The sequence below is a fragment of the Erpetoichthys calabaricus genome, chromosome 11 (assembly GCF_900747795.2).
Source record: "Erpetoichthys calabaricus chromosome 11, fErpCal1.3, whole genome shotgun sequence".
NCBI lineage: Eukaryota > Metazoa > Chordata > Cladistia > Polypteriformes > Polypteridae > Erpetoichthys > Erpetoichthys calabaricus.
The window spans coordinates 42,743,352-42,756,127 of record NC_041404.2 but is presented as its reverse complement, the minus strand read 5'-3'; the positions used below and the strand labels follow the sequence as shown (position 1 = coordinate 42,756,127).

Sequence of the window (12,776 nt, the reverse complement as noted above, 5' to 3'; positions counted from 1 at the left end):
CATCTTCCAATTGCCAGTGCAGATGCCTAGTCTCAGAGCCACCACTCAGCCTGGATGTAGCGGGATGGATAATGGATGGATGGATATTTCAGCATTATAATGTTTATTCTTGTTTTCGGAGATTTTAAATCGGATGTAATTTTATAATATGACACAGCCAGAAGTTCGACTTTGTTCATTTTCACTGCTGTTTTGGTTCATGCATTTTGTTGTTTTTGTCAATAAGATTTTGAAATGCTAATAACTAAAATCAAAGTCTGAACATGCAAAGTGAGCTAGGCTTGTGTGTGCTTAAGTGTGATCTTTTAAAGAGTTTATTTTCTTTCTGAGCTTTTATTAAATTGTTCTAGTGACAGTTATTTACACCCATAATAATTATTTGCATTACTATGAACAGGCATTGTTTACAATACAAATTCAGACACTACTGTGATTTATATCAGGTCTTGGTGCTTTGGCAAGGTGTATGGCAACTGTTTAAAGCTGATTGCATCTTTCTGAGGGGGGTTTGAAACTGAATGTGTGTGTTTGTGGAGTCTAATGGCTCTTTAGGATGGTTTTATTTTTAAGACATCATTTCCTTCTTCTGTCTTCATCAATTATCAATCAATACTTCTCAGCGATGTGTATTATCTGTTATTTTTCACGAATCCTTTAAATTCTTCACCCATCAACTTTCACTTGTCACTCATCATTTCTTACTCACCACGAATCAGTAGTTGTTTTGCCAACTTTTTGATATGTTAGGTATATTTAAAGTCAATTTCAATTACTTTGCCTCATCATATTCCTTATTTAGATTTTTTTATTATTATTGAGTAGGAGTATATCTCTGATTTACAGTATTTGTCTTGGCCTCTGAATATTTGGCATCTCAAAAGAATAAATGTAAGAATTCAAAAGAAATTTCCATAATTACAAGAATAAGACATTAACTCCACAAAAAATGTAATCAATAGTCATGAGATGTCCTAATATTTTGTGAAATTCTCTTAATACATTTAACAATACAATACAATAGTTTATTTTTTGTATAGCCCAAAATCACACAGGAAGTGCCGCAATGGGCTTTAACAGGCCCTGCCTCTTGACAGCCCCCCAGCCAGGACTCTCTAAGAAGACAAGGAAAAACTCCCAAAAAAAAACCTAGTAGGGAAAAATGGAAGAAATCTTGGAAAATACGGTTCATAGATAGATAGATAGATAGATAGATAGATAGATAGATAGATAGATAGATAGATAGATACTTTATTAATCCCAAGGGGAAATTCACATACTCCAGCAGCAAAAAAATATAAATTAAAGAGTATGTAAAATGCAGGTAAAAAAAAAAAACAGACAATAACTTGAATAATGTTCAACATTTACCCCCCCTGGTGGAACTGAAGAGTCGCATAGTTTGGGGGAGGAATGATCTTCTCAGTCTGTCAGTGAAGCAGGACAGTGACAGCAGTCTGTCACTGAAGCTGCTCCTCTGTCTGGAGATGACACTGTTTAATGGATGTAGTGGATTCTCCATAATTGACAGGAGCCTGCTGAGTGCCCATTGCTCTGCTGCGGATGTCAAACTGTCCAGCTCTGTGCCAACAATAGAGCCTGCCTTCCTCACCAGTTTGTCCAGGCGTGAGGCATCCTTCTTCTTAATGCTGCCTCCCCAGCACACCACTGTGTAGAAGACGGCACTCGCCACAACCATCTGATAGGACCTCTGCAGCATCTTACTGTAGATGTTGAAGGATGCCAGTCTTCTAAGGAAGTACAGGCGGCTCTGTCCTTTCTTGCACAGATAATCAGTATTGGCAGTCCAGTCCAATTTATCATCCAGCTGTACTCCCAGATATTTTTAGTTCTGCACCATCTGCACACAGTCACCTCTGATGATCACGGGGTCCATGAGGGGCCTGGGTCTCCTAAATCCACCACCAGTTTCTTGGTTTTGCTGGTGTTCAGTTGTAGGTGGTTTAAGTCGCACCATTTAACAAAGTCCTTGATGAGGTTTCTATACTCCTCCTCCTGCCCACTCCTGATGCAGCCCACGATAGCAGTGTCGTCAGCAAACTTTTGCACGTGGCAGGACTCCGAGTTATATTGGAAGTCCGATGTATATAGGCTGAATAGGACCGGAGAAAGTACAGTCCTCTGCAGCGCTCCTGTGTTGCTGACCACAATGTCAGATCTGCAATTCCCAAGACGCACATACTAAGGTCTGTTTGTAAGATAGTCCACAATCCATGTCACCAGGTATGAATCTACTTCCATCTCTGTCAGCTTGTCCCTAAGGAGCAGAGGTTGGATGGTGTTGAAGGCGCTAGAGAAGTCTAGAAACATAATTCTTACAGCGCCACTGCCTCAGTCCAAGTGGGAGAGGGATCGGTGTAGCATATAGATGATGGCATCCTCCACTCCCACCTTCTCCTGGTATGCGAACTACAGAGGGTCGAGGGCATGTTGGACCCGTGGCCTCAGGTGGTGAAGCAGCAGCCGCTCCATGGTCTTCATCACATGTGATGTTAGAGAGACAGGCCGGAAGTCATTCAGCTCACCAGGACGTGATACCTTTGGGACTGGGGTGATGCAAGATGTTTTCCAAAGCCTCAGGACTCTCCACTGTTCCAGGCTCAGGTTGAAGATGCGCTGTAGAGGACCCCCCAGCTCTGATGCACAGACCTTCAGCAGTCGTGGCGATACTCCATCTGGACCTGCTGCTTTGCTGGCACGAAGTTTTCTCAGCTCTCTGCTCACTTGCGCTGCTGTAATTGTAGGTGGGGATGTCTCTCCTATGCTGGTATCAGCAGAAGGATGTGTAGAGAGTGTAGTACTCCGAGGTGAGAGTGAGAGTGGGTTAGAGTGGTCAAACCTGTTAAACAAGTTGTTCATTTGGTTTGCTCTCTCCATGTCTCTCTCGATGGTGGCACCCCACTTTGAGCTGCAGCCAGTGATGATCTTCATCCCATCCCACACTTCCTTCATGCTGTTGTTCTGCAACTTCTGCTCCAGCTTTCTCCTGTACTGCTCCTTCGCCGCCCTGAGCTGGACTCAGAGTTTCTTCTGCACGCGCTTGAGCTCATGCTGATCATCGTCTTTAAAAGCCCTTTTCTTCTGGTTCAAAAGGCCCTTGATGTCACTTGTAATCCATGGCTTGTTGTTAGCATAGCAGCGTACAGTTCTTACTGGAACTACAATGTCCATACAGAAGTTGATGTAGTCAGTAGTGCAGTCAACAACCTCCTCAATGTTCTCACTATGTGATCCCTGCAGGATATCCAAGTCTGTAGTTCCAAAACATTGTCTCAGAGCATTCTCAGCCTCCGGGGTCCACTTCCTGAATGATCGTGTGGTTGCAGGTAGGACCCTCACTTTTGGTTTGTAGTGAGGCTGAAGCAGAACCAGGTTATGATCTGCTTTCCCAAGCGCAGGCAGCGGGGTGGCGCTGTATGCGTCTTTAATGTTTGCATACAGTAAATCAATAGTCTTATTTCCCCGGGTGTTACAGTCCACATACTGGGAGAATGCAGGTAATGTTTTGTCCAGCGTCACATGGTTAAAGTCTCCAGCGATTAGCACAAGTGCCTCGGGGTACTGCGTTTGTAACTTAGCAACAGCAGAATGGATGATGTCACCCGCTATCTCCACGTCCACCCGAGAGACTCCTATCCAGGTAGGTTGGGCGTGCAGTGGGTGTCAAAAGAAGGGGGTCAATACACAGAATAGAACAAATCCTCAATAAAATATAAAAATTTTTTAGAAGCACGGAGCAGAATGTAACAGTAGATGATATCACATAATAAGATTTGGATAATTTTAGACTCCTGGAGACCTCATCCATCCAGCTGCCTCCCCCATTTGGCCGTTCCACGGCTGAAACAGTGCTGGGCCAGCCAATCCGATGAAAGGACCCCTCTTTCTCACGATTCCTGTGATCCTCCATCAGGGATGACTTTACCTTAGGCAGGCAAAACAACTTGGCAGGTGGGCCGTGGCACCAAGTGCCACATTTGAGTACCGAGAAGAGAAACAGAATAAGTGAGGGTTAGTATACAATTCTAACTATCATGTTACTTATGTTTTAGTGCTAATGACTAACAACAGAGATGCAGTCTGTACAGTTAATCAGCAGCTCTAGTCAGGATATGCTAAACTGAAATAGTGAGTCTTCAGCCGGGATTTAAAAGCTGAGACCGAAGGGGCATCTCTTATAGTAGCAGGCAGACCATTCCACAGTTTAGGGGCCCTGTAACTAAAAGCTCGGCCTCCCATTGTTACTTTATTAATCCTTGGAACCATAAGCAGACCGGCATCTTGAGATCTTAATGTGCGCTCTGGTTTGTAAGTCATGATAAGTTCAGACAAGTAAGCCGGACCTCGGCCATTTAATGCTTTATATGTTAAAAGAAGGATTTTGAAATCTGCCCTAAACTTAACCGGGAGCCAGTGTAAGGATTTAAGAACTGGAGTTATGTGTTTGTATTTTCTTGTTCTTGTAATAATTCTTGCAGCAGCATTTTGGATTAACTGGAGGCTGTATAAAGAACAGTTTGAAAATCCAGTGAACACCGCATTGCAGTAGTCAATCCTACTAGAGATAAATGCATGAATTAATTTCTCAGAATCCTGTTTATTTTGAAAGCACCTTAATTTCCTAACATTTTTAAGATGGAAGAAGCATGTTTTGGACAACTTTGTAATATGCGCTTTAAATGACATGCTAGAGTCAAAGATAACTCCTAGATTGTGGGCTGATTCAGTAAAATGAATTGGGATTCCAACTGAGTTAAATGACAACAAAATATTGTTATGATCAGCGTCATTCCCTCCAACAATTAACATCTCTGTTTTATCTGTATTTAAAGACAAGTAGTTCTCATTCATCCACTCCTTTAATTCGCTAACACAATTAATTAAAGACAACATCGGAGAAACTTCATTTGATTTAAATGAAAGGTATAACTGGGTGTCATCTGCATACGATTGAAAATTAACATTATGTTTCCTAATGATAGATCCCAATGGAAGCATGTAAAGTGAAAACAGTAAAGGTCCCAGTACTGAGCCCTGCGGGACACCATATTGAACTTCTGTGTATAATGATGGAGTACTGTGGGCACATTTCTGTACATATTGGAATCGATTTGATAAATAAGAACTAAACCAAGCGAGCACGGTGCCTGTAAGCCCAACATCATTTTCTAGCCTGTGTAGTAAAATAGAATGGTCGATGGTGTCAAATGCTGCACTTAAGTCCAACAACATAATTTCAGTGGAGTTTCCTTCATCGAAGGATAAGAGGAGAAATGATTTAACATGCAGTGTTGTCACATTTTGGTTTTAACTCTTCAAAAGACATGGTAAAGTTCATTGCTACTTCAATACTATACTACTATATATAAAGATAAACTATGTGCATATAGAAGTAGCATAACTACATGCATATTTTCTCCTTTTAATGTTAATGCAATAATTTCTCAAAATAACAAAAAAACCTAGACAAATTTAACACATTAAGTGAAGCACTTCCCTATAATAGGTGCTGACTAATACTTTCATCTAATCATAATTTTTATGGAAGCTTATCAACTTGGAACTGAGACATAGTGGGTCCCCTCAATGCTGCTAGTGATTCTAAGTCTCTGATCTAAATTAAGAATATTCCTGTATTCATGAACGATTCTCCTGTAGCTTTTTCTAAGCATAAATTCTAACAAACATAGCTTTTCTCACTTGTTTTTTGTACCAATCTATAAATTATGCATATCAAATAGTAGTAGTTATTAAATAACTTTGATTCATTTGGCAACATTCGTTCAGCTATAATTCATGGTGTTCAGTTTGTGGGTACAGTGAAGAAGTGTATTCCAGCATTTCTTCTCTAGGAGTTTTCTAACACGTACAACACCTGCTCTTACTGTCAGGGACATAGGATACTATGCTGTGCTCCACCTGATATTTTAAATCCTCTATCCAATTCCTTCCTTTTATTTAAATGTTTTGACTGGCTGGCACTGTCAGGTGTTTTTTTAATGGTATTGGACCAATAATGTTGCCTTTATTACTCTGTCAATTTATTAAAAAATAAAAAAAATCACAAAACAAGCTGATATCATCATCTTGTCCATCTGTCAATTCTATTTTTGATTTTTCTTAAATTTGTTTATCATGGCAACTTCTTGGAGGCTACTGCAGTGCCTGTATCCTGACCAGGGACCTAAGGTGTATCCCAGCACTTTACAGAGAATGTGAGAGGTAACCATAAGTGCCATCTTCTGTACTTAGACTATGTGGTGTTCTGAAAGCTTCTGCATATTCTTTTTGAATTCTTTCTGGATGGTACCTAGAGAACCAACCACCATGGTGATAATTATGATGCTGATTATTATTATTGTTGTTGTTGCTATCGTTTTCATTTGAGACTCTTGTGTTATGTTAATAACAACAACAATTCACTTAATGCAATTCAGGATGGCAGAGGGGCAGTTGATATCATGGTAACATTTGGAGCTAGGTTGGAAACATCACTGGACAAGATGCCATTTGATTGTAGAACATATTCAAACACAGACCTATAAACATATTCACAAAGGCTCTACCAGCCTAACATATGGAGTTTTGTGGATGTAGGAGGAAAAGCTGACCAACCAGAAGAAACCCCGTGCAAAAACAGAAAGAAAATGCAATCTGCCCAAAGACAGTCTTTGGGCAAAGGATTCAAACCCAGGATACTGTTTCTACAAGGCACAATGCCACTAAGCAACATCATCATCATCATCATCATTATTATTATTATTATTATTATTATTATTATTATTTCTGTGATAGAAACAGGCTCATGGAAGGAAAAATTTGACTTGTTTTTTGTACTTTGCATTTGTATTATATCTCATTGAGTATCTTCCTATTACACAATAATTACTTAAAAACACAGAGGAGGTTCAGCTTTATCTATCCATCTACCCATCTGTCCACTAATTTTTCTAACCTGCTTATCCATTTTAGGATTACATAAAGTAAGTTTGTAAGTTGTTTATTTTATGTAGAATAAGATTCAATTCACTTTTACCTTATCTGTTAATTTGTGTTCCAGAGTTTGCTACTTATTCATTAGCATCATCTGTATTTAATTGGTAATTAACATTGCTTTGGCCGCATGTAGAACTTAGGTGGCTCTTTATAAGAGAAAAAATTTAAACTTTATTTAATCTTTAAAAGTCCACAAAGTGTGTTTATAGTGTCTAATTGTTTTTTTTACAGAAAACAAAGGCTTCTTTTCACAATATGGGCTACAAAGTAATATACTGTCTGTGTTATTCATTTTCTTGTGTCAAATCTTCATTTCTAGTTTTCACTTACCCAATTCACTCTGAGTAAACATAAAGTTTTTCAATGAATAACTCCAAGCAACTAAACTCACAATCTTTGTAACATATTTGATTTTAGCTATATATTTTTTTTCTCAAAATAGATCATTAACCCAATATTTCAGATTAAGAAAATCAAAACAGCATTTAACTAATCCTTATGAACTGAGGTAACTTCACTATGCACTGGGTACGGTTTGCTTGATGTAACACAATATTTTAACAGTGTAGATTTCTATAAAAGTCCTGTGGTTTCTTAAATAATGCAAACACCAAAGAAATCCCTTTTATAACCACATTTACTTTACTACTTTATCACTACCTCTTAAAGTGCCAGTATATCGAAAGAACAGGGTAAGCACTTAATTTTGCTACTATTAGACACCCTGTTGACATTATCTTGATTTACACTTCTCTATGTTATGTCTCTTTCGATATTCTCTCATTTTGATTATCTCCATAACTTTAAGAGTATATTGTCATTTGCATATTCTACACACTACATCTAAATCTGCTGTATGTGATTAAAATAAACCAAAAACAGCAATGATCTTATTTCTTAATTCATGTCAACATAATTGATGTGTCAATGTGGAAGATGTACCCCTTAGGTTTATTTTACAGTTCAGATTTTTACTAATATAATATCTATCTTCCTTTAAGGGCCTTTTCCCTCTTTGCAGGTCAAAGGTTTTTTGAAAGTAACATAACAATGTGTGTTAGTCAGGGATGCTTTTTTCTTTTTATCATGGAGTTTAACATGAGTTTTATGTTTGTTGTTAATATTTAGGTTACATAGGTCGTCATTTACTAAAAACCATGCAAATGGATAAAACTAAAGTAGCTGGTTCTCTTTGTCATTGTGCTATTTCAACCTCTGTCCATGGTACTGATCTGTAACTGTATTTAGAATCAACTAATAAAGTAAATTTGAAAGGGGAAAAAATTATTGTAAATATCTAATGTGTTTTTTTAATGTATAAATAAATATTTATAGTAATTAAAATTTAAACTGACTCACTGATTGTGAAATTGGTTTGATTGAAAATCGTCAGCCACAGGGTGTTCCAAGGACTATATATATATATATATATATATATATATATATATATATATATATAAACAGAGTTTTAAATCAGTTTTGGTAGTCATTTAAAGTACTGTTTTAATATAACGTATGCTGCCTTCAAATGTATTTGTGAAAGTAAATTTTAGTGTTGTTATTTATGTGGACTTATTATTCATATATGCACTATTGCTTGTTAATTACTTTCAGATGAAATATTCAACTCAAACAAAACAAAGAAAAACAAAAGTCTATCTTTTATCTTGAGTAAAATGTATTTTCATGAAAATTTTGCTGAAGTACGCTGCAGTAAATTTAAAACATGCACTAAAATAACACATAATGTATGACATGCCATAACTTTGCTGAATGTATAAATTAATTCATATTAGTAACAAAAGACCACAGTCTTACAAAATTAAAAGAAGAACCACTTTTTAAGCATGATGTTTTATACGCTGACACATACAGTTTTCTATTATTTAAATAAATATCTTTAAAATCGGTAATTTAGCTTTTGAAAACTGTTTTTTAGAAAATTGCCGTAATATTTCAAACAAACACAGGGTGTCACTGCCATCCAACCTTCCAGCGCTGCTGTTTCAGTAAAGTCAATCCTGCGAGGCCCTGCCCATATTTTTCTTCTTCTTCTCCAGGCCTTACACAGAATGGGATAATTTTCTTTGACAAATCTGCTTCGAAAAAAGGGGCTATGCATATTTCAAATTAAAAACCTCGGAATATAAGTATTTTTAATCCGTGCGACTAACTGCGACTTTACATAATAAGCTAACCATGACAGAGCTGGATATGTATAAGCGTGTTCTCTTATTTCTCTTTTTTATTATGTGCTTTTGGGAAAACGCGTTGGCACATCTCCGTTATTCTGTTCCAGAAGAGTCGACGTCAGGGACGATTATTGGGAACATTGTTAAGGATTTGGGACTCGACATTAAAAGTCTTCAAGGCCGAGGGTTTCGTCTCATTTCTGGATCAAAACAACAGCTGCTGCAGGTAAACCCGGGGACCGGCGTCCTGTTTGTGAATGAAGTCATTGATAGAGAAGCGCTGTGTGACCGGGATAAGCCGTGCTTTATGAACATTAAGATTATTATAGAAAATCCGATAGAAGTTCATCAGGCAGCAATTGAAATTTTAGACATAAATGATAATCCTCCTGTGTTTCATGACAATAATAAAAGTCTGATAATATCAGAATCCAGTGCAGTCGGATCGCGTTTCCCATTAGAGGGGGCTGACGACCCTGATTTTGATATAAATTCAGTAAAATTTTACCAGCTGAGTAAAAACGATCATTTTATTCTTGAGGTAGAGGAACGCAGCAGAAAGAGCAAAATCCCCGTATTAGTATTACACAAAGGCCTTGACAGAGAACTTAAATCAAAATATGACTTTGTTCTGTCAGCCGTAGACGGGGGCAATCCTCCGAGATCTGGAAACATGAATATCACGGTAATGGTTTCAGACATTAATGATAACGCGCCTGTATTTGCTGAACAAATGTACTCTGTAATACTGGAGGAAAATGCTCCTGTAGGAACTCGTGTTGTGAAGATGAATGCTTCAGATCCCGATGAGGGCAGCAATGGTTACATCGTATACTCGTTTGGGAACTCTGTACACAATAAAATATCTGAACTGTTTCAGCTGGATATTTATACCGGAGAAATAACTGTTAACGGTGTGATTGATTTCGAAGAGAAAGATTTCTATGAATTCGATGTAAAAGCCTCGGATAGAGGCAATTCACCAATGAGTTCATTCTGCACCGTTTTGATTCAAATTAAAGACGTGAACGATAATGCACCCCAGATAGACATAACATCTTTATCGAGTTCTGTATTCGAGGATGTAAAACCGGGTTCAGTTGTTGGAGTAATCAGTATTACAGACCTGGATTCTGGTTTAAATTCTAAAATCGCATGCACCATATCTGAAAAGCTGCCTTTTGAAATAAAGCCATCAATTCAAGAAAATCTCTACTCTTTGACAACACATTCCCGACTGGATCGGGAATCTGCATCCCAGTATAACATTACAATAACTGCCAAAGACTTTGGTCGCCCTTCTCTATCGTCTTATAAAACTGTTTTAGTGATAGTTTTGGATGTGAATGACAATAATCCGAAATTTTTAGAAAATCCTTATGTGTTCTTTGTTGAGGAAAATAACAAACCAGTAGTCTCCATCTTTACAATTAGCGCAGTTGACGAGGACACAAATGAGAATGCTCTCATAACTTACTATTTGTGGGAAAATGAAGCTGCAGAGAACCAAATGGTGCCTTTCCTCAGTATAAATTCCAACAATGGACAAGTGACTACTTTTACAAGCTTTGACTTCGAACAAATGAAAAGCTTTACCTTCAGTGTTGTAGCTAAAGACTCAGGAGTGCCGTCGTTAAGCAGTAACGTAACTGTAAATGTTTTTATTTTGGACCAAAACGATAATCCACCATTGGTCTTGTTTCCATTCCCAACAAATGGGACTGCAGTGGCAGAGGAGACGATTCCACGAAATGTCAAAACGGGTTATTTAGTTACAAGAATAAGAGCCTACGATGCTGATGTCGGATATAACGCTTTGCTTTCTTTTTCTCTGGAAGAAGCCACAGATTCGTCACTTTTCAGAGTGGGGCGATATACTGGAGAAATCAGAACTCTTCGTGCTATTGCCGAGTCTGATATTACTGTACATAAAATGGTTGTACTCATAAAAGACAGCGGGAGCATTTCACTTTCTGCATCAGTAACAGTAATCGTGACAACAGCTGAAAACACTGAAGCGCATGCGTTATCTGAAATTAAAAGCACCACGACACGAGAAGAGCCGGGAAATAAGACGACCTTTTATTTGATTATCGTTTTGGGTTCAGTTTCATCCTTGTTTGTCATCACAATTATTGCCCTGATTGCTTTCCAATGTCACAAGACTTATCATGGTTTCATCAGTAACAAGTACTTAGATGACACAAACTACGCCGAAGTTAGCGGATCGCTTTTTCACAGCCATCATTATCAGACTGCAGAAAAACGATTGGTGTTGATTGGACCAGAAATGAACAGAGAAGGCATGGTGGACGTGGGGAGCAATTCAAATACTCTGCTCATTTCAGACAATGGAATTAAAGTTGCACAAATGGTGAGTAACATTTGATTTTAACGTAAATGACCCGATAATGGTTGACGTGTTTATTATGGTCTCTTCTTTATTGTTGCATTTCATTTGAAATACTAATTCAGTTTATACTAATAGTAACCAAAATTGCTATACAGTTACGATTGTGGGTTATACTTCACATCAGCTTTAACTAATAAGGTGTTACGTGATATAGCTCATGGATTTGTTTAGTTTTGTATTTCAATTTCCGGTTGTTTGAGTACAAGGAGGAACAAATTGACATTTTCAGTTCCTTAGACATTTTTGACTTGCTTTCACTTTCTTTCAATAATAAAATAAACTCCTTTTCTACAATATTTTGTAATGAAATGTGCCTGAATTAAATAATAATGAAACAGGTAAAGACTTCATATTTTATGTCAATTTTGGAAAAACATGAGTGGCTATAGTTATATTATTGCTTAGAAAAAGTCATGGAAAAACTTTTGCATTTCCCAAGATATGACATCTTTATGAAAGTATGAGATGATTTTCCTTGATAGGGAAAGTGTAAGATATTGTATTTTGCTTATTTAACTTTTAAGACAAATCAGGATTCACAGACATCTTTAAACAATGGCAATTTGGCTCATCAAGTAATTTAAACTCACTTTGGGTAGAAGTAGTAAAATATCTGCCTAAAAAAGTATGATATGGTTTTCTTTGACAGGGAAGATGTAAGATATTGTTGTTTGCTCAGGTTATCATACTTTTATTGATAGTTTGGCTATCTAACTTTTAAAACAATTCAGCATTCACAGACCCTTTAATCTAATTAAGGGGCAAAAGGGGCCAGACCTTATCCCAACAAATAAAAGGTGGAACCACAAATTCACAGTATCATGTGAACACAAAATGACAATCTCAAAGTCACAAGCTAGAATCACTAGTTAAACTAAAATGCTCATTTTTGGATACATGGAGGTAAATGACACAACCAAGGTATATGCAAAGATGTGAAAAACTATATTTAATTCCATGCACCCAGACACCAGATCTATGAGACAGCAGTGCTCCTCACTATGCCACATTTATTTAACACCTTGTCAAAGCAATGCAGGTTTATTTAGCTAGTTCCTTTGAATTGTGCCATGCAAATATGATTTTGGGTGAAATGGTATTTTTATTACTGTTACCCCACAATTACACACAACCATGTATGAATCCTAATTTATCCA

At 37.5% G+C, this 12,776-nt stretch overlaps 1 protein-coding gene across 38 annotated transcripts in view; it reads left to right on the top strand.

Moving 5' to 3' along the window:
• The window catches only part of LOC114660357 (protocadherin alpha-C2-like), a 480,950-nt gene that overhangs the window by 312,818 nt on the left and 155,356 nt on the right, over nt 1-12,776 (top strand). The window contains exon 1 of one of the 38 annotated variants that reach the window (XM_051934076.1): nt 9,793-11,580. The exons of 36 other annotated variants lie outside the window; for them this stretch is intronic. In XM_051934076.1, coding sequence (XP_051790036.1) covers nt 9,880-11,580 — 1,701 coding nt within the window. In that variant the 5' untranslated portion in view covers nt 9,793-9,879. Of the gene's footprint in view, nt 1-9,792; nt 11,581-12,776 lie in introns of those variants that run through there. One more of the 38 variants, XM_051934079.1, reaches the window with a different exon arrangement.